The sequence below is a fragment of the Rhinolophus sinicus genome, linkage group LG03 (genome assembly GCF_036562045.2).
Source record: "Rhinolophus sinicus isolate RSC01 linkage group LG03, ASM3656204v1, whole genome shotgun sequence".
Lineage (NCBI taxonomy): Eukaryota > Metazoa > Chordata > Mammalia > Chiroptera > Rhinolophidae > Rhinolophus > Rhinolophus sinicus.
Genome location: NC_133753.1, coordinates 140,562,161 through 140,582,887, shown reverse-complemented (window position 1 = coordinate 140,582,887; position 20,727 = coordinate 140,562,161). Strand labels below are relative to the sequence as shown.

At 37.1% G+C, this 20,727-nt stretch overlaps 1 protein-coding gene across 1 annotated transcript; it reads right to left on the bottom strand.

The window, feature by feature from the left end:
• Positions 1 to 6,675: 6,675 nt before the first annotated feature.
• MBLAC2 (metallo-beta-lactamase domain containing 2) lies at positions 6,676 to 19,669 on the bottom strand. Its single transcript, XM_019734241.2, has 2 exons — positions 18,766 to 19,669; positions 6,676 to 10,048 (listed from the first exon to the last, which is right to left on the bottom strand). Exons 1-2 carry the CDS (start codon positions 19,217 to 19,219, stop codon positions 9,663 to 9,665), a joined length of 840 nt encoding a protein of 279 aa, XP_019589800.1. The 5' UTR covers positions 19,220 to 19,669; the 3' UTR covers positions 6,676 to 9,662.
• Between the last annotated feature and the right edge of the window lie 1,058 nt (positions 19,670 to 20,727).

Sequence of the window (20,727 nt, the reverse complement as noted above, 5' to 3'; positions counted from 1 at the left end):
GGGCTTAGCATAAGCAACTCTGTTTGGGGCCTGTTGTCTTGTTTTTAACATGGCCCAGAGCCATAATCACCTAAGATTAAATTGATAATAGACTCACTGTGGGGAGGGATGGTACAAGAAGCCAAATTCGTAACTGTAACTCTCCCACATTTTCCCGTGTCAGTGGAAATCTTGGTGTTAGGACAACTAGCACAGTTTTCCTAATTCTTAAGCTCCAAGGGAAACCAAATCAAAATTAGGAACCAATTTATCACTTTATCTTGAGAAATCTCTGTCTCAGACTCCAGATTAGTCATCAAAATTAAAGTTTTCTCTGTTTATAGGGAGTATAGAATAGTGGTTAAGACTGGGGCCTCTGGAACCAAACTGCCTGGATTTTAATCCTAGTTCATTTATCTGTGAACTGTCTCACGTTCCCCTCTGTCAACAAAAAGGGAGGCAAGTTATTAATAATACCTGCTTTATAGTACTTGGTTTTGAGGAGCAAATGATGTAAGTAAAACAAAATAGTGTTGGGCATATAATAAACGCTACAAAAAAATAAATGCTGTATAAGCAGGCCAATATGGGAGTCAGTCATATTAAATTTTCAAAAAACAGTTAAAACCATGTCTCTGATATAGATATAAAATGAGCATGTATCAAAGATTCCAGTTAACTTATTCTTAGTAGGAGAACCAGGAAAATGTCACAACTGGTTCCAAGGAAAGTCAAAGAACAGAGATATCTATAGATCAGAAAATATTGAAATGAATTTGCAGAGGGACTTAAAACTTGCTTTTTGGGGTGAGAGGGTCCTTATTGTTCTTCCCCCCAAAATCATTTATTTGCATGTCTATAGACAAAAATTTTGTGTGTTGCACTTTACTCTTCTAACGTTGAGAAACCAAACCCAAGCTACTCTGAACCAGGTTTCATAGAAATTGAAACCCTCATACATTGCTGGTGAGACACAAAATGAAAATATGAAATAGGACAGCCACTTTGCAAAACAGTTTTGCAGTTTCTTAAAAAGTGGAAAGTGAAGTTACATATGACCCAGCAATTCCACTGCCAGGAATAAACCTCAGGTAATTGAAAACATATATACACATAGAAACTTGTACACGAAAATTCATAGCAGCATTATTCATAATAGTCAAAAAGTAGAAACAACCCAAATGCCCATTAACTGATGAATGGATAATTAAAATGTGGTATAGTATATGATGAAATATTATTTGGCAATATAAAGAAATTAAATACTGATACATGCTACAACATGAATGTACCTTGACAACTAGGCTAAATGAAAGAAGACAGACTTAAAAGACACATATTATATGACTCCATTTATCTGAAATGTCCAGAACAGGAACATCCCTAGAGACAGAAAGCAGATTAGTAGTTACTCGGAGATGGGGGGAGAGAATGGAGAGTGATTGCTAATAGCGACAGAGTTTCTTTTGGGGGTGATAAAATTGATAGTGGTGTTAGTTGCACACTTTACAAGATATACTTAAAACCACTGAATTGTACACTATAACACGGTGAATTTTATGGTATGTAAATTATACTTCAACATTAAACATTTTTTTTTAAAAGACAGTGTAGAACAAAGGCAGTCAGTGCCAGATGTGCAGAAACCTGGGAGACCCATGGAGTAGTATTTTTAAACATAGTTTTCCTTATATATTTTTTGAACACATACACACACACACACACACACACACACACACACACACAGACTCACATACACACGAGGACTAACAATTAAGTTTGCGAACTTGTTACAATGATGTTGCTAACCTTTTTTGATATCAGAGAGATTATTACTCATTATGAATTTGTACCAACTGGACAAACAGTTAACCAATTTACTATTTGGAAGTGCTGAAAAGGCTGCATGAAAAAGTTAGAAGATCTGAACTTTTTGCCAACAATTCATGGCTCTTGCATCACGACAAAGCACCAGCTCACACTGCACTGTCTGTGAGGGAGTTTTTCGCCAGTAAACAAATAACTATATTGGACACACTCCCTACTCACCTGATCTGGCCCCCAATGACTTCTTTCTTTCCCTGAAGAGAAAGAAAATATTGAAAGGAAGACATTTTGATGACATTCAGGACATCGAGGGTAATACGATGACAGCTCTGATGGCCATTCCAGAAAGAGTTCCAAAATTGCTTTAAAGGGTGGATGAGGCACTGGATCAGTGCACAGCTTCCCAAGGGGAGTACTTCGAAGGTGACCATAATGATATCAACAATGAGGTATGTAGCACTTTTTCTAGGATGAGTTCGTGAACTTAATTGTTATATTCACAAACTTTTTAATGTTTCCTTACATTTGTTTGTGTTTGTGCCTACAATTTAAAAAACATTTATTATACATATGTATTATATATGATAAATTATATCTTTGATCTCATTTTTGTTTGTATAAATGAATACTACAGATTTTTTTAAGACAATTTTTAGAGCAGCTTTATGTTCACAACAAAATTGAGTGGAAGATACAGATTTCCCACAGACCGTCCATACCCGCACATGCATAGCCTCCCCCATTATCAATATCCCCCATCAGAGTGGTATTTTTGTTACAGTTGATGAATCCACATTGACATATTATAATTATCCAAACTTGGTAGTTTACATTAGGGTTCACTCTAATGTTGTACGTTCTATGGGTTTAGATAAATGTATAAAGACTTGTATCCATCATTATAGTATTATAAAGAGTAGAGTGTTTTCACTACCCTAAATATTATCTGTGCTCCACCTATCCACCCTGCCCCTTACCCCAACCCCTGGCAGCCACCTATCTTTTTATTGACTCCATAGTTTTGCCTTTTCCAGAATATCATATAGCTGGAATCATACAGTACATAGCATTTCAGATTGTCTTCTTTCACTTAGTAAAATGCATTTAAGTTTCCTCCATGACTTTTCATGTCTTGATAGTTTATTTATTTTCAGTGTTGAATAATATTCCATTGCCTAGATGTCCTATAGTTTTATTTATCCATTCACCTACTGAAGGACATCTTGGTTGCTTCCAAGTTTTGGAAATTATGAATAAAGTCTGTATAAACATTCATGTGCAGATTTTCTGTGTGGACATAAGGTTTTAATTCATGCAGGTAAATTCCAGGGGTCATATGGTAGGAGTATGTTTAGTTTTATAAGAATCTGTCAATTGTCTTCCAAAGTGGCGCTACCATTTTGCATTTCCCCACCGGCAATGACTGAGAGTTCCTGTTGCTCCACAGCCTTGTCAGCATTTGGTGTTTGTTGTCTGTGTCCTGGATTTTGGCCATTCTAGCAGGTGTGTAATGTTATCTCATTGTTGTTTTAATTTGTATTTTCCTGGTCACATATGATGTGGAGCATCTTTTCATATGCTCATTTGCCATCTGTATATCTTCTTTGGTGAAGACCATAGATTTTTAATGTTCATTTTATATCCTACTACTTTGTTAAATTCTCTTACTGTTTTAAGTGTTTTTTCCAGTTATTTTCATTCATTATTTTGGTTTTTCCATAAGATGCTGACATTTAGTGTATATAAACTTAAGAATGGAAGGTTTTAGAGTTCCATATGTGAATGGCAAGGAAGGGAGGCTCAGCAATTGTAGGCTGCAATGTAGGGTGATCTCACTGGACCATTTCCTTGGGAACTCCAGATTCAGTATCATTAAGTCTTCTCTTTTGCGGTCAAATTTCTAAGAAAAGGGTTTTTCAGTCTCCTGCCTGAGGGTAGAATCCTAGTTGCCAGCATTCTTTGAGCTAGGTTGGAGCCATCTGGGAGTGTGAACATTTAGTATACAATCTTTTGCTGTACATAAACCTTTGCTAAGTCTCTCTTTTTTAAATATAGGACTGAAGATTAACAAGGTCTGGTTTCCTCTGAGTAAAGATCCTGTTTTACATTCCCCACATAATAATCCTCTATAATCCTCCTCTGGAGTTGATCCCAGTTTTGTGGGGCCTAAAATTTATGCCATTTAGGAGCTTTGAGAGAAAAACTAAAAAGTAACTTTGTTTTCTTGGAGCCCTGCAAGGCTGGGCTCTGAAAGCTAGAGAGTACTTAATTTCATGGTAAATCTAAATTAGCCTCCCATCTTCCCCAGGAGGGGACAGGACATTGCTTAGTAATGTAGAAGTAGGAAGGGATTTGGTAGTCTATATCATAAACAGAATTTGAATCAAAAAGACTTTCACCCCAACTCCTAGAGTACCTGGTACTATCAGTTTCTAAGCCTTTTGGGGGGAGAAAGGCGATTGTGTGGTAATAAGATTGTTTCTTGGCTTTCCTTAATCCTGTTTTCAGCTTTCTTGGATTTGCCAAATCAGTTTCCAGTCATCTATCAGCTTTCCAGTGTCCAAAGTGTTGATGCTGCTGTCTCCTTTACATTCTTGCTGTACTTGTGAATTCATGACATTTTTTAAAATGCCTTTTCTCTTATTTTACTGAGATTCAGAAAAGAGCAGAAGTCAAGGTGTGTGCTCAACCTCCATTCTTAGCCCCAAATCATAAAGTGTCAAATCACATTACAAAATTGTCCCCTCAAATGGCTGTAGCACTTTATAGTCCTAGCAGCACAGCATTCAAATATCCACTTTCCCCTACCAACATTCCATATTCTCAAAATTTCCCAGTTTGGTTAAACTATCTCATTACTAAAATTTGTATTTCCCTGATTACTACTGAGGTTAATCATAATTTTATGTTTATTGGCCCTTTGTAGTTCCTCTTCTATGAATAACCTATTCATATAATTTACCCATTTTTCTAATAGGTAGTGAAGGGGATCAGAACTCTCCATCCCCAAATATCCCATTTTGGCATATTGATTGATTTGGCAGTGGATTGAGCAGAAGTCACCTGAGAAAAGGCAAATACAGGAAGGGCTCTCTGACCTCCCCCTTTCTACCTAATGCAGGACATAAAATGTCCCATGAGAAAGTTGCCTTCCCTGTACCAGGAAGAAGAGAACATTCTTATCACTGGAGATGAGGAGTCAACACCAAGATTAATCTGCATAAACAAACCTACTAAAATAACCGTTTAATTAGTGCCCCCCCATATATTTCCTAGTCACTTTCCCACAATTTGCCAACCCTAAGCCCAAACCCTTTTTCCTGTCATGTCAGTCTACAATTTATTGTTCTTTGTTAAAATGGTATATAGGCTCAAGCCTATCTACTTCTTTGGGTTTTCATTTCTTATATATGAACATCTCCATGTACATGTAAAAATATTAATATTTTAAAAAAAATTTGAATGCTTTGCTGCTGTTAATCTATCTTTTGTAAGTTTAATTCTCAGGACAAGCCACAGAACTTAAGAGGGTAGAGAAAAGGTCTTTCCTTCCCTATAGTTTACCTTTTCCTTATTGATTTGTAGGCATTCTTTATATTTGTTTTAAAAATATTTTTTGTTTTACAAGTTGTGTTTTCTACTAATTTCTCTCTCTTTTTAACTTTATGGCATCTGAGTTCTAAGACATTTTAATTTTAATAGAATTTTGATCTTTGTTTCTATATAAAGATCTTCCCTAGCCTAATGTCTTAAACATGATTTAAATTTTGTTCTAATATACATGTGATTCTGTTTTTCACACTTAATTCTTTAATCCATTTGGAATTTATTTGTATGATGGGAGTGGCCTCATTTCCCACGTCAACAATTGGGCTTTATATTGAATAGTCTATCTTTATCCATTAATTTGAAATGTGATTATTTATTAACTATTAAAGCTTACAAGGTTGGACAATTAAGTTCTTGAACATGTTGTGATGATGTTGCTAACCTTTTTTGATATCAGAGAGATTCTTATTCATTATGAATTTGTACCAATTGGACAGTTAAAACCAAGTTTACTGGGGCGTCCAAGTGGCTCAGTTGGTTGGAGCGTGAGCTCTGAACAACAGGGTTGCTGATTCGGTTCCCACATGGGCCAGTGAGCTGTGCCCTCCATAACTAGACTGAAGGATAATGACTTGAAGCTGATGGGCCGTGGAAAAACACACTGTCCCCCAATAAAATTTAAAAAAACAAAACAAAACAAAACAAGTTTACTATTTGGAAGTGCTGAAAAGGCTGCGTGAAAAAGTTAGACAACCTGAGCTTTTCGCCAACAATTCATGGCTCTTGCACCACAACAATGCACCAGCTCACACTGCAATGTCTGTGAGGGAGTTTGTAGCCAGTAAACAAGTAACTGTACTGGAACACCCTCCCTACTCACCTAATCTGGCCCCCAATAACTTCTTTCTTTATCCGAAGATAAAGGCAATATTGAAAAGAAGACATTTTGATGACATTCAGGACATCAAGGGTAATGCGACGACTGCTCTGATGGCCATTCCAGAAAAAAGAGTTCCTAAATTGCTTTGAAGGGTGGACTAGGTGCTGGCATCAGTGCATAGCTTCCCAAGCGGAGTACTTTGAAAGTGACCATTTCAGTGATATTCAGCAGTGAGGCATGTAGCACTTTTTCTAGGATGAGTTCCGAACTAATTGTCTGACCTTGTGTACGGGTACTTTTTGGTTTCTGGATTTTTTATTCTTGTCCATGGATTTGACATCTTATTACAAGCTTTTCAAAGCTGCATTTCATATAGGAAATATCCTTGCAAGAAATCAAATGGGAATTGGTTAACATCATAAAAAAACACCAATTACAGATTGAAATAAAATGTCCACTTTAATATTTATCACACAAATATTTACTTACACTTATCTGAAAATTATAAGGGACAACTTGTGCATGTCACATTCATATTACTATCCATATAAGAACAACTACACATAATCATTTACTCAACTATATCAGGGTAGCATACAAGGTTTTTGTTTGTTTAAGACTTCTCAGTTAAAAGGAAACACCAAATAAGGAAAATAAATTTCCAAAGATTAAGTTAACAATATAAATAATAAAAATTATTTCTAAATGTCTTACATTTTGCCAATTTTGAATTATACTTACATACTATTATTTCTAAAAAAACAAAACAAAACTGAAAAAAACAAACACCATAAATTACAACAAGGGTCACTGTCAGGGTGAAAATACATAGTTTTAAAGCTTTTTTTTAAAATATGTTATTATTATGCTTTAACATCACTTGATTTATTCTTGGCACATGTGGCGTCTTGGAAAGTAAAAATATACTTTGCCAATTTTATGTTATTATGCAGGTATAAGAGAAAGAGCACAGTTTGAGAGGCAGACAGACCTATGTTCAATTACCAGCTGTGTCCAAAGTTGTATAGTAGTAGGCTGGTCAATTACTTCTTTGCACTGGGGCCAGGATTAAATTAAATAATGCATGTTTTAAAATTCATAGCATGGGCACTATATGAATGATAGATCCTTTCCCCAATTTATTCATATTGAAGCAATAGTCAAATATCACAGTCTTATGTTTTGGTACGATTTGAAAAATTGAAAAAAATCATTAGGAAATTTAAAAATAAAATCAACGTGTTTTGAAAAATTATTCTTTTAAGAAATAAGAAAAATCTTCATCAGGTTTAAATATTTCTCAATAAAAATGAGTGCCTAAAAAAAAATAGTCCTGAAGTATGATAAAATGGTCCACGGTTAAGGACTTTTGGTTTTCTTTTGTGCTACTGATATAAAAATAATGGCTATATTTAAGGCTCATTAAGTGATTGTTTGTAGTTGCCCTGAACCAAATTTATATTCTTGATGTTGCACTATCAACTGAAACAGACCTCCTGCCTTGAATGACTATCGTAGAGAAACTCCCATGATATTCTACATTTGAACAATCATGGCCTCCTTACTGATTTTAAGTTAAGGTTCATTTGGTGGCATGTGGCAGTACAGCTTGTCTGTCATTAGGATGATTCTTATATACAAAATCACAAACCCATCTTTCTCATGCTAAATACTTGGTGTTTGGAAGATCTAAGATTCCTGAAAATTAAATTTAAACTGTCACAGGGAATAGCCTACTCTAGACAGCAATGCTTCCATTCCTATTCTTGGATCTTTTTGTTTCCTGCCCCGACCACCTAACAAATCATCCTTCCAAATCTGACTCAAAAATCCCTCTTCCTGGAACCTTTCCCTGACCAAACTTCACATCCTTCCATTCATGTCCCTGATTCACGTGTTATTTGTATTAACACTAACCTGCATATAATATTATTCATATTTTGTGTGTCTTCTACTTCCAGCTAGAATGTAGTCTCTTTGACTTTTTAAGCTTCCACAGTGTTGAGCACAATGCTGTGCATGTATGTATGTGATTGTGTGTATGAGCATGTGTGTTGAATGAATAAAAGACTAAAGAACCTGGGTGGGTGTAGGGTAGGAAAAGTTTCATAACTTTTTCAGAAATCAATTGCTGGACCTTCCTAAGACTAAAAATCTGATTTCCAAAGCTATTCCAGTTTGGTTTTTGGCATGTCAATAATAAAAAGGCATTGAAAAAAATTTTTTAAAACCTTTATGAAATATTCCAAAAGGTTTTAAAAATAAATTATTAAGAGCACCAAACCAAAACATTTTACTAAATGGTGGTATAATCTTTCCTATAACTTTACAAATGTAGACTTCTTTTCATTCAAGACAAAGAATACTGAACAGGAATAGGTGTTGTGAATCAGGATTAAAAAGGCAATTCACTCTAAGGTGATATCTAAAACACATTTTGCAATTAATTTGAAAGGACTTCTGTGGTACATATGTGTCATGCTAAGTAAAAGAATGATTTACATCAGGATGTTGTAGATCTCTATAGTTGTTGGGATACGATAAAATATGACATACTGAAGTGGCTATTTCACACGAAAAATTTTGTTTATAATAGCTGTTAATATTAAAATAGGATATAATAAAAAAGTATTCTCAATGTGTATATTCTCAGATTTGCCTGACAGTGTCCTTTTGAGAAATCTGACAATTTGTAATTAGATTACAGACATTTGAATTTCACTTTTATGATTGATAATATTACACATACATAATAACAAACAATATATAATAGGTTTTTACTGAAGCACTCTGCAATTTACATTTAAAGCTTTTCAATAAAACATTGTACTTTTTGTAAGTAAAATTACACAACATATAATGTACACTATAATTACATTAAGAATAAATAAAATGAAGCATACAATTTCTGTATCATAACAATAGATTGTTTTAGCTGTCATTCTAAATCTTAGTTCATATGTTTGTATTGAGTTCTAATGTATTTTAAATCAAAAAACTTTTATCTTTAAAAAATATACTAAAAATATTAAGTTTGGAGTATAAACATAACACTCTTTATGCCTTTTTTCCTAAGTCACCTAGGAAATAAAATAAGACAAGTAGGAGGCAAGGACAGGTCTTCCTCTGACTGAAAAACGCCTCCTTGCTTCCCCATATACTTTTATGTCATTTATAGAGCAAATATTAAAGGATGACAGCTTTGGCAAATTAGAATCTTAGTTAAGTGATTTCTTACTTGGAAGAAAGAAAAAAATAAACTACGAACTTTCTTTTTTGACTTATTCATTCTCAACCTTTTATCTCTAATATACGACAGTAGTATGATAGCACTTTTTGAAATGCTCACCATTAATCATTTTAACCAGCACAAAATGAATTGGATTAATTTATAGAATTAATCAGAAATAGATTATCGGTATAGATACTAGGGTGAGGTCCTAGAATTTGTTACACGTAGGGCTAAACTTGCAAGTGAGCGCATGGCAAAAGTAGAAACTTTGTGACATATCCCAGCTTTTGAAATATAGTTAGAAGCCAGTCGAAAAAGCCTTTCAGCACCAAAAGTATTGAAGTGCCCAGGAAGCACCTTCTCTACCAGACCTCTGTCTACTAATTCTATCAGACGTTCACAGCTTCCAACATAGTCACTTATCCTGCTGTATGGGAGCCAGTCAATCAGCGATCCATCGTACACGACGTCTCCACTGAAGAGAATCTTTCGGTCTTTGTCATGTAAGCAAATACTGCCCCTAGAGTGACCAGGCATATGCATAACAGTGAGCTGTCTGTCACCAAGATTGATCACATCCCCTACAAAGGGAAACAGAGTATACAGGTAAACATGTTGCATACATGACTTCAATCACTTAAAGAATAGAAGAACATTAAATGGCTTGAAAGAGGTTGAGAAGGTGACCCTTATTTTACTTTTATTTATAAAATACCATGTTTCTTAATGATGATTTAAAAATAAGTTGCCTATATTTCAACTGCCAGACCAGTGTTTGCCAAAGTGAGTAATGTGGAACATTCTTTCTGCAGGTTGTTATGATACATAAAAGAGAAGACAGGAAAAAAAATAATAACTGTGGTCAACTCATTTTGGATACTCTTTCTTTAAAAATTAAGCAGTTTTCTTTTCTGCAAGGCTTCTTAGAGCTTTTAATATGCTAATGTACATTGTGGATATTTATCAGGGAGATATGGTTACATAGTTTCTCAAATTTATTTGGCTCCAAAACTTTAATTTTTCAGAACATACATGGTACCAGGATCCTAATGACACAATCCATGAATGCTGCTCTAGTGTACCGCTTTGTATTTTTACCCCTTCTTTTGTTACCCTGTGGGAATTAAGGTTTGAGGACTTGGTACAAATGCTGATGCTCTGGCTGCTGCTAGTACTGTGAGAAATAAGTTGTCCTTAGTGTCTAACCCAGGAACCTCATGTCTTCTGTCAGAATCCATTACACTGTGGCAGACTAACTTACTAACTTGCAAATAGGGTAAAAGGCATACTTTTTCCCAGTTGTTTGACAGTGGGAGGAAATTGAGCCATATGATTACAAATTTGCTACATTATTGGATTTAAATAAATACTAACTTAAGTAAATCATCATAAGTTAAAAGTTTCATACTGTTATCTCTAGTGCAAACATACACAGGAAAAACTCAAATATACTTAGAAAGATAAGCGGAATTAAAATGATACCATAATCAGGATTTGTTAAACATAAAAAATTACAATACAGAACAGAGGGATAAACAAGAAATGAGACAGAAATAAAATGGCAGACCTAAATACAACTATATCAATAATTACCTTAAATAGGAGTGGGATAAACACTCTATAATCAAAGGCAAATATTGTCAGACTATATTTAAGAAAGCAAGATATAAGTCAGTCTACAAGAGAAGAACTATAAGGTCAAAGACAAAAATAGATTGAAAAGTTATGTGCACCATATATATTAATTATAACAGAACTAGAGTGGCTGTATTAATAACAGACAAAATAAGGAATATTGCTAGAGAAAAGAGGTACATTATCTGAAGAAATACATTAGGTCACTACATTAAAAATAGAAATTATATATGCACCAAAAACAGACACTAAAAGATGTTTTGTTATAGCTGTACACTGAAAACTATAAAAACACTATCAAGAGAAATTAAAGAAGATCTAAACAAAAGGAAAGATATTCTGTTTCCATTGAACAGAAGACTCAAAATTGTTAAGATGGTAATTAAGTTTCATTTTTTTCCTATAGCTACAATGTCTAATAGAACTTTCTGAGATTATCAAAATATTCTGTATCAACACTATCCAACATGGTAGCCTCTAGCTACATGTGGCCAAATGGCACTTGAAATAAGGCTAGTGGAACTAAGGAGCTAAAATTTTAACTTTAATCAATCTTAATTAATTTAAATTTGTATTTAAATTGTCATGTGTGGCTAGTGGCCACTGTAATGGTCGGTGTAGATCTATAGATTAACCACATCTCAATCAAAGCCTTGACATGCTTATTTGTAGAAATTTAAAAATCTGACTCTATAATTTATATGGATATGCAAATGACCTAGAATAGCCAAAACAATTTTGAAAAGGAGATTAAAAAACTGAAAGGCTTACATTACCTAATTTTAAGAATTATAATAGTTAAAATAATCAAGACAGTGTGGTGCTGGCTAAATGATATACATAATTAATGGAAGAGAACAGAGTTCAAAAAGAGACACTTACATATATGGTCAATGGAGTTTGGACAAAGGTGTCAACCAAGGTAATTCAGTGGATAAAAAGATAACATTTTCAACAAATTGGACTGGGGCACTTTGGATAGCCAAATGCAAACAAAAAAACAAAGCAAAAAGAAGCTCTCAACCCTTACATCACAATATTAACAAAAAATTCAAAACGGATCATAAACCTAAATGTCAGAGCTTCTAGAAAAATAATAGAAAATCTTTATGATCTTGGGCTAGACACAGAGCTCTTATCTATGACACAAAAAGCATAAACCATAAGGAAAACATGACTAAATGGACTTCATTCAAGTTATACAGTTTCTTGCTTAAAAAGTCACCATTAAGAAAATGAAAAGGCGAGCCATACACTAGGAGAAAATATTTACAAATTGTATATCTGATAAAGGACTTGAATTCAGAAAATATAAAGAACACTTACACCATTATAATAAGAAAACAAAAATTCAATTTTAAAAAGGACAAAAACATACCCTTGTTTAATAGACCCTTTAACAAAGAAGATATTTGAAAAGCAAATAAGTACCTGAAAAGATGCTCAATATCATTAAGAAAATGCAAATTAAACTTCAATGAAATACCTCCACACACTCATTAGAATGGCTAAAATCATTCTAGGACTGACAAAATCACACGTTGATAAAGATGTGGAGAAACTGGAACCCTTATACACTGCAGATGGGAATGCAAAATGGTATAATTGTTTTGGAAAACAGTTTGGCATATTCTTAAATAATTAACATACACATACTATAAGACCCAGGAATTCCATTCCTGGGTATCTATCAAGGGAAATGAAAACATGTATGCACACAAATACTTATATACAAATGTTCATGGCAGCATTAATTCATAAGAGCCCCAAACCAGAAAGGTTCAAATTTCCTTCTACAGATGAACAGATATGTTATATCCATAAATGAATTATTTCTAGGCAATAGAAAGGAATGAATAGATACAACAACATATCTATTCATGTTTTAATTTTAATCAATCTTAATTAATTTGAATTTGTATTTAAATTGTCACGTGTGGCTAGTGGCTACTGTAATGGTCAGTGTAGATCTGACCATTACACACCAAATGAAAACAAGCCAAATGAAAGCAGACACAAAATACTATATATTATATAACATTTATAGAAAATTTCCAGAAAAATGAAACTACAGTGACACAAAATAGATCAATGGGGCTAGGGGTGGGACCAGGGATTGTCCTGGTCTTGTCTTTAATTACACTTGGATCAGACACTCCCAAATGTCCCAGCATTCCAGTCATAAGGGGCCAGATTCCTTCACAGGATAATTGTTCCAGATTTACAGTGTCTCCGGGGATCAGAAACCACTGCCACTTACTGTATGATTGGCAGGTAAGGTAAAGAAATTATAGCTAAGTTGACTTACTAGAGCTGTTGGAGACCAATTGTTTAATAAGTGTACAGAAAGGAAGGGTGTAATGGAAGTTTGATCCTAAAAAAGAAATCTAGAGAATTATCAGTGTAGTCTTATTAATCTTCTGTTATATTCAGGTGATATTCAAAATATTTAGCAACAGAAAAGACGTAAGTCCTACCTATCAAAATGGATACCAACTATAAACAATTGATAAGGTCATAATGGCTGAATATCATGACATCTGCCATTACTTGGTGGCGTTATAAATGCTTTCCATATGCTTATAATGCTGATATATAGCATTTCATCAAAACCTTTCTTATCAGAACCAGAACTGTCCATGAAATGTATCCATATATAATACACATACACACACACTATCCATCCAAACACTCGCTCTCACCCACGTGTTACCAGACTCCAGCCACACTAGAGTTCTCTTGGCTTCTCAACTACCCTTTCTCATCTTGGCATCCCCAATCTTTTATTTTTATTTCATTCTTAGTCAAAACATATATGTGCATATTTCAAATAAAATATTACAGAAAGGCTTAAACATAAGAAAGTTATTTGCCCCATTCTGACTCTGTCTCCAATTCTGCTCCCAAGAGGCAACCACTTTCAACAGATTTAGCTATTTTTTTCCTGGTAGTTGCCTTTACTAAGTGTAGTTCTCTCTAAATAATGTTTATACTCCATTTCTTGATTTACCAATTAAACTGTTCTCATTTTATTCATGTATTACCATTTCTTGTTTCTTAGAAGATGTTATCTGCTGGCTTCCACTATGAAATATAAGGATTTTTAGATCTTTACCCCTCAGTCTCCACCTATCATCAATCACCACACACGTATATATTTCTCATCCTCTCACCCTCCAAGAGTAATGACTCAACTGCTCCAACTGGGAGCCCTCTCTGCCTGGGATATTATCATTGTCAGAGTATCATACTTTGTCATCATTCTGATGTTTCCTTTTTCTCCTGCACCAGATCTCCTGTTTCCTGTATTCAATGTCTTCTTGAAGGGAATGTCGTTTTGAAGGGAATAAATAGGCTGAAGGTATATCTCAGTAGATTCCTAAATAACAGAATGTGAGAAATAATTTTTTGAGACTTTATTAGTGGACTGGATGTAGAATTCTAAGTTGGAAATCAATTTTATTCAAGTAAGACAGCACATCTTTTCTAGCTCCAAAGCCATTATGATATGTATAGATTATCTTTTTTTGTTTTAAAGTTTCTAGAGGCTTGGTTCCCAGCGTTCTGAAATTTTGCAATACTTTGCCTTGGGTTAGATGTGTTTTCATCCATTGTGCTAGGAACTCTGTTGGCTCGTTCAATCTGGAAATTTACAGCCCTTACCTGTGGGGTATTTTCTTGAATTATCTCTATGCTTTCTTTTCCTTCACTTTCTTCATTCTATCTATACTCTCTTATTCCAATGTTGGATTATCTAAACTGGTCCTCTATTGGTCCTCTCTTAGTTTTCATTTTGTCTATCTGCTCTTTTTGTTAAGTTTTCAACTTAATCTTCCAGATCTTCTACTAATTCCTGACATTTGAAATTCCAAGAACTCGTGTGAGTGTGTGTGTGTGTGTGTGTGTGTGTGTGTTGTTCTGTCTGTTGCTTACATTTAAAGCATTCTATTGTCTCTTAGCTGTCTTATATACAATAGCTTGTTATCCCCTAATGATATTAATGATAGTCCTCCCCTCTGTAGTTGCTTTATGCTGTTTTAATATTTGATCTTGTTACAGGATTTTCCCAGATTTTTTCATAATGCTTGGTTGCCTGTTTAAGAGTAGGGGATGAAAAGGCTGTTTGAAACACATGCATGGGGCCTAGAGACCTAAGATTCACTGTAGAGATATCAAGCCAAGGATTACTGAGGGATCAGCATCTTAGTCTTTCCTGTATGGCTGGGCAGATATCCCAGATAAGATTCTTCCAATTTCCTATTTAGGGGGTAAAGGCCTGGCTCTTATTGTCTAGGAAACGAGTAGGAAATATATACATATGTATACCAGGGTGCCAAAAAAAATGTATACATCTGGACACTTTGGTCAACGTTGCTCAAACAGTAGTTCACCGTAACCAGAAGTGTCTGGACGCTGATGGTAACCACTTTGAGCACCTCTTATAATTGTAGAAATCAAAGCGACTTGTATTCATCTTTCATTGTCAGTATATATTATAATTTTAATAGTTTTCCTTTCCTAACATGTGTATACATTTTTTGGCACCTTCTGTATACTCGCAACTTATTCCTTCTTATTTCTCCTATTTTCCATTTTGAAAATACACATACACACGCTTATTCTTCCTATTTTCCATTCTGAAGACCTGAGCTCAACAGCACTTGGCATCTCTCAATCAAGAAACCTGTTTTACTCTCTTCGGAGAACAAACTAAGTGGATGGCCATAAACTTAGGAAGAAGGGTTCTAGAGTTTAAATAGTTTCTTAAACGTTTTCAACCCATACTACTTATTTTAGTAGTACTATTCCCTTTGCCCACACTAAATACCTGCTGCTGTTAATTCCTTTTAAGGCTCCTGCAGTGCAAACTGGATTGGCTCTTGATTTCCCATTGCTGGAATAGGATAAAACTGCTAACTCAGTTGTCACCTGTCCAGCATCCCAAAGAGTTCGTCAGTCAATGTGGATTTATACTTAAAATGAACAAACCATGGTCCCTTTACAGTAGTCTTAATGGGGTTTTGGAAGGGAGTCAAATTAGACATGTCTGTTCATTTTGCTACCTTTCTGGAATCTATTTTTTTGTTTGTTTTTAACGTCCCCAAATGATTCAAGTCCACCTGAAACAACTGCTTTATCATCTCGGTGACACTGGGAAACTGTTTAAACATGCCTAATAGGAGCCAAAATGCCTGCACTTCATTCATATCACTTGAATATTGTGAAAATAGGCAAAATGTGTGCCCATTCAAGAAGAATGTGCTCTAGCAATCTAAGGTTTATCACAATCTTCTTAGAGGAAGATACCATTTCACAGGTAGTAGGACAAGTTGTTTTCCATCAAAGATGATGCATTGGATGATGATTTCTCCTTGTCCTCTTTGTCCCTCGTTTACAAGTCATCTTTTGGGTTACAGTGCATATATTTATGCTTCTCTAACACAGGTAATCAATTCACCTAAATGAAATTTAATGACTTCAACCCCCTCCATGTTCTAACCAAAGCAATGAAGAGTCTACGCTGTTAGGTATGTGCTGCAGATGTGTGTGTGTGTGTAATTGTGTATGAATTTTAATATAAATATCTTCTCTCTCCTTCCAGGCATAAGGATTATGACTAAAGTGACTAAAATGCCTGACATAGCAAGATAGCAAGTTAGTAGACCACACCATTCAGAAGAGACAATAAGGAAATTAACATTCTCGAGAAAAGTGTAAATTAGATACTACTTGACAGAGTGAGGCATCCAGTTCCCAGTGAAAAACAACTTTTGATTTAACATAGTATTATCACCTTCAAAGTGTCTGGTAAATATAAAGCTTTCTTTTCATACCTTCAAAGGCTTAAAGCACCAAACAGGTAGCTTGCAGGCCCCTTGCAGCTCCAAAATGCTTTAATTATAATTATAAGGCTATAATTCTAGCATCAACTGGGATTTTGGAAACCTGGATTCTATTCCCAGCTCTTTCCCAAAGTGGCAGTGTAATCTCAGGTATGATATTCAGGCCTGCTTAGACTATTCATCTAGGAAACATCAATTCCTATCAGTTTCACCATTGATTTCCTATTGCTGGCAGAGAGAAAAATAAATAAATCAAAAAGTAATTTATTTGTGTAGACAATTTAAATATATTTTAAATAATGTAAACATTTCTTGGTCTGGATGACAGAAATAATTTATTCTGAATATCTGTCAACTGCATGGAAATCTTACCTCTAAAAGTATCAGTTCTATCAAGATATACAGTAATTAAAAGTACATTTAATGTAAATGTACTTTTTTCATCTCAAATTGTTAGGTAATATAAGATTCCCCTCTCAACCAGTTTTTTTTTTTAACCCTTAGATATAAATTTTAAATGAAAAGACTTTGGATAGGGTGTGAGACATAGAATCTTGCTTTATATTTTTTATATCTCAAGTGATCAGAATCTCACTTGTAAGATAAACTGATTTTCGTAAAATATTTCATTATTTGCCATATTGGTTGGTCATAAAGTGAGGGTATTATATAGCAGTAATTGGATTTTGCTACCTCTTCGAGGAATATTTTAATAAATTAAATTGGCAATTAAAATGGTTTCAAGATAGAGTGGGAAAAGGGGGTTTCACATCCTACTTGGAATTACCATAATATAGTTATGCGGTAGGATTTTTGTATGATCTGCATGCTTTGATATATTGTGCCTTGGTTCAAATCCTAGCTTTTGTCACTATCAGCCACCTCACTTCAAATATTGAGAGAATAAAATGGAATCAACAAAAGTATTCTAAAAAGAAAAAAAAGGAATTGATATACAAATATTGCTTCTGTGTCCAATTAGCTCAATTATTTAAGTGCCTGCATAGTGTTCGGAGGACTGGGGCCCTACTCGTATTTTGTTCCATTAGTTTCTCTCTGAACCCTATTCTATGTTTTATGGGGCCTAAGAGGCCCAGGGCTACCTATGCATTAGTCCACATACTTAACCATCACCTGCAGTAATCTCCGTGTTAATCTTTCCCAGGCCTTGCTTTCAACCAGACCAGATAGCTATCATAATGTAAGACTCAGACATATTCTACTTTTTATGTACCCTATCTGGCTCTTTCTCTGGTGAGGCAACATCAAGAACAGAAATCTATCTGGAAGATAAAGATGCAAGAGCAGATGGCAACCACTGTTCTCTAATGGCTTTCTAAACCTACAGGTGGGAATTGCTCATAGCTGGCGGTCACCGAGCAGATTAAGTCAGCAGTTCGCAAAAGCAGACAGCATGACATGCACTCTCCTTGAGGCGTTATTCCTTAAAAGTCTTCTCTCTAGAAAAGCGCCTGGAAATGTCTGACAGGTGTACGGGAAAAGAATGGGAAATTCCTAGTCACAAGTCTGTGGCGTTACTACTACACCTCACAGAGGAAACGGACGAGAGGGTGGGGCCGGCTTTCATTGGAGTACTCAGCTTTGCTACACCGCGCCAGAGCTAGTCTCAGGTAGGGAAGGAGGCGATGGCCTTGGCTCTGGTCGAGTGTCAGGGCAGGGAGAAACAAAAGTGGTGTTTCTGAAATGTAGCAAAACAAGCCCCCTTACAGTCACGCACATCTGCAACATGCATCCCTCGGACTGTTTCTTCCCAACCCCCTCCCTTAATGAGACAGCGCGCGCCCATGAGGGCCCATTACCATCCTGCAGGATGAGGGTGGGCTGCACCGCCTGCACTCGGAATTGCCTGGCCCTCCAGCCGGGGCTGGGCGCCCGTACCACCTCACTATCGGACAACCAGGTCACGGTCTCAAAGTTGTCCCCGCGAGCCAGTGCCTCGGCCTCGGCGTGGTGCACGGCCACCCGGTCGAACTGGTAGAGACCACCGGAGTGGTCGAAGTGCACGTGGGTGGCCACCGCCAGCAGCGGCCGGCACGCCGCGTCCTCCTTGGCCCCGCCGTCCTGCAAGAGGCCGGAGGAGTACAGGTATTCCGGGAGGCTGCGCAGCCCCAGGCCCGTGTCGATCACCACGTCCTGCTCGGAGCCGCGCACCAGCCAGATGTTGGCACGGTTGCCAGACTCATAGAAGCGTTCCTGAATCCAGAAGATGCCGTCGCCCAGGGACTTGTGGGCGTACCACTCGAGCGCCGACATGCTGGGAAGAGGTGCAGCCAGGAGGGGTGAGTGTGGGCGTGTGTGCCTCCCGCAGGCTGTCCAGGCTCCTGGCTCTGCGGCGGTGTGGAGCGGTCTGCCCGCAGCCAGGGAGGTGGCGCAGAGCAAGGAGGGGGAGGGGGATGCGGGTGGTGCAGGGGGTGCGGGGGATGCGGGGTGTAGAATTAGGAGGAAGGCGGCACCTAGACACTGCCTGTCGTGGCCGCTTTACTCCCACGACAGATCCGCAGAGAGCAGAGGCTGTTCTGCCCGCCCCCGGGCGCTGGAGGAATCGCAGCCTCAGTAGCCGCAGCACAGGAAGGCGTTAACGCTTGGACCACTGGAGACCTACAAGGCGACCCTTCCCCAAACTGGGGGGGCGGGGGGGGGTCTAACTGCAGAGGCAGGGAGCTAGTCGGAGAAGGCACCAGATCCGCCCACCCACCGTGCGCCGCTCTGCGTACTTCCAGCCCGCGCAGAGAGTCAGACCTAGCAGGTTGGACAACTACGGCGCCTGCCAAGGGATAAAAAGCTCTTCGTCCAGCGGGCGGGGCCTAGGAAGTGGGCGGGGCTAACTGGTTGGGTTCCGAATTGGGCTCCGAGGCCTCGTGCAGGGCGGAGAGCGCTTCTTTAGAGGTGGAAACTGCACCGAGCGCCGGCGCGTTCTGTGCGCACCCCTTCCTTGCCAGCCGGCGCTTCGGCTGCACAGTTTTGCCCAAGCCTCCGAGCCTTAGTGAGCAGGTAACAGAGGAAGCAATTGAGGGCTGGGGAGGAGATGGAGAGGGTAGAGGGGAATTAAAGGGGCACATGGAAAGGTGGGGGAAGTCGGGTGGAGATTCATTGACGCGCTTCTCGGTTGAGGTGCGTTGAGAGATAGCTTTACCTCCCCTTTTAATCCCTTCAGAATCTTTTAAAATCATCGTTTCCGTATCTTACCTAGTCGCCGCTTCCTGGGACTGTTTGCAGTGAGTTAGAAAGGAATTAATGCTCTTACTGATTGATGGTAGATTTTCAAATCCGGTGACTATACGATTGGTTCAGGCATGAATCATTGCCGCAGGCTTGCAGCTAAGGACAGACTATTCTCTATGTTTTCTTAATTTGTTGGCACTTTATCCTGTATCAGGGAGAGTGGGGTTGTCAATGAAGTTTTTTTTTTCTTCTGAAAAATTAAATTCTATATTCTTTCCCCACCCTCCTTTTTTAAGTTTATCCACGCTTGGAAGAGAGCAAGGAAAGTTGATAGAAAGGCTCAACTAAGAAAAGTGGAGGCAGCCACACCCTGTGAAAATAAAAAAAAAAGTGAATAATAACTGGGTGTGGCCCTGCCAGCCACATAAATCACCCTCAGTATTAAAGCCAGGCCCCTTTCTCCACTCCGCACCTCTCAATTATTGAAATATACATTTAGGCTGCAAAAATTCCCTTGAGAACTTGACTAACCTCCCTACTCAGCCAGGACAAATTATATAGACTCATGAGACAGCATTATAAAAGAATTATGAAAAACC

Bases quoted from the DNA above. Each gene is read 5' to 3' on its own strand.
- MBLAC2 (XM_019734241.2), bottom strand. From the start codon at position 19,219: ATGTCGGCGCTCGAGTGGTACGCCCACAAGTCCCTGGGCGACGGCATC. The intron at 10,049-18,765 runs GTAATGGGCCCT...TTCCCTTTGTAG, and splicing joins CACCCTCATCCTGCAGGATG to GGGATGTGATCAATCTTGGT.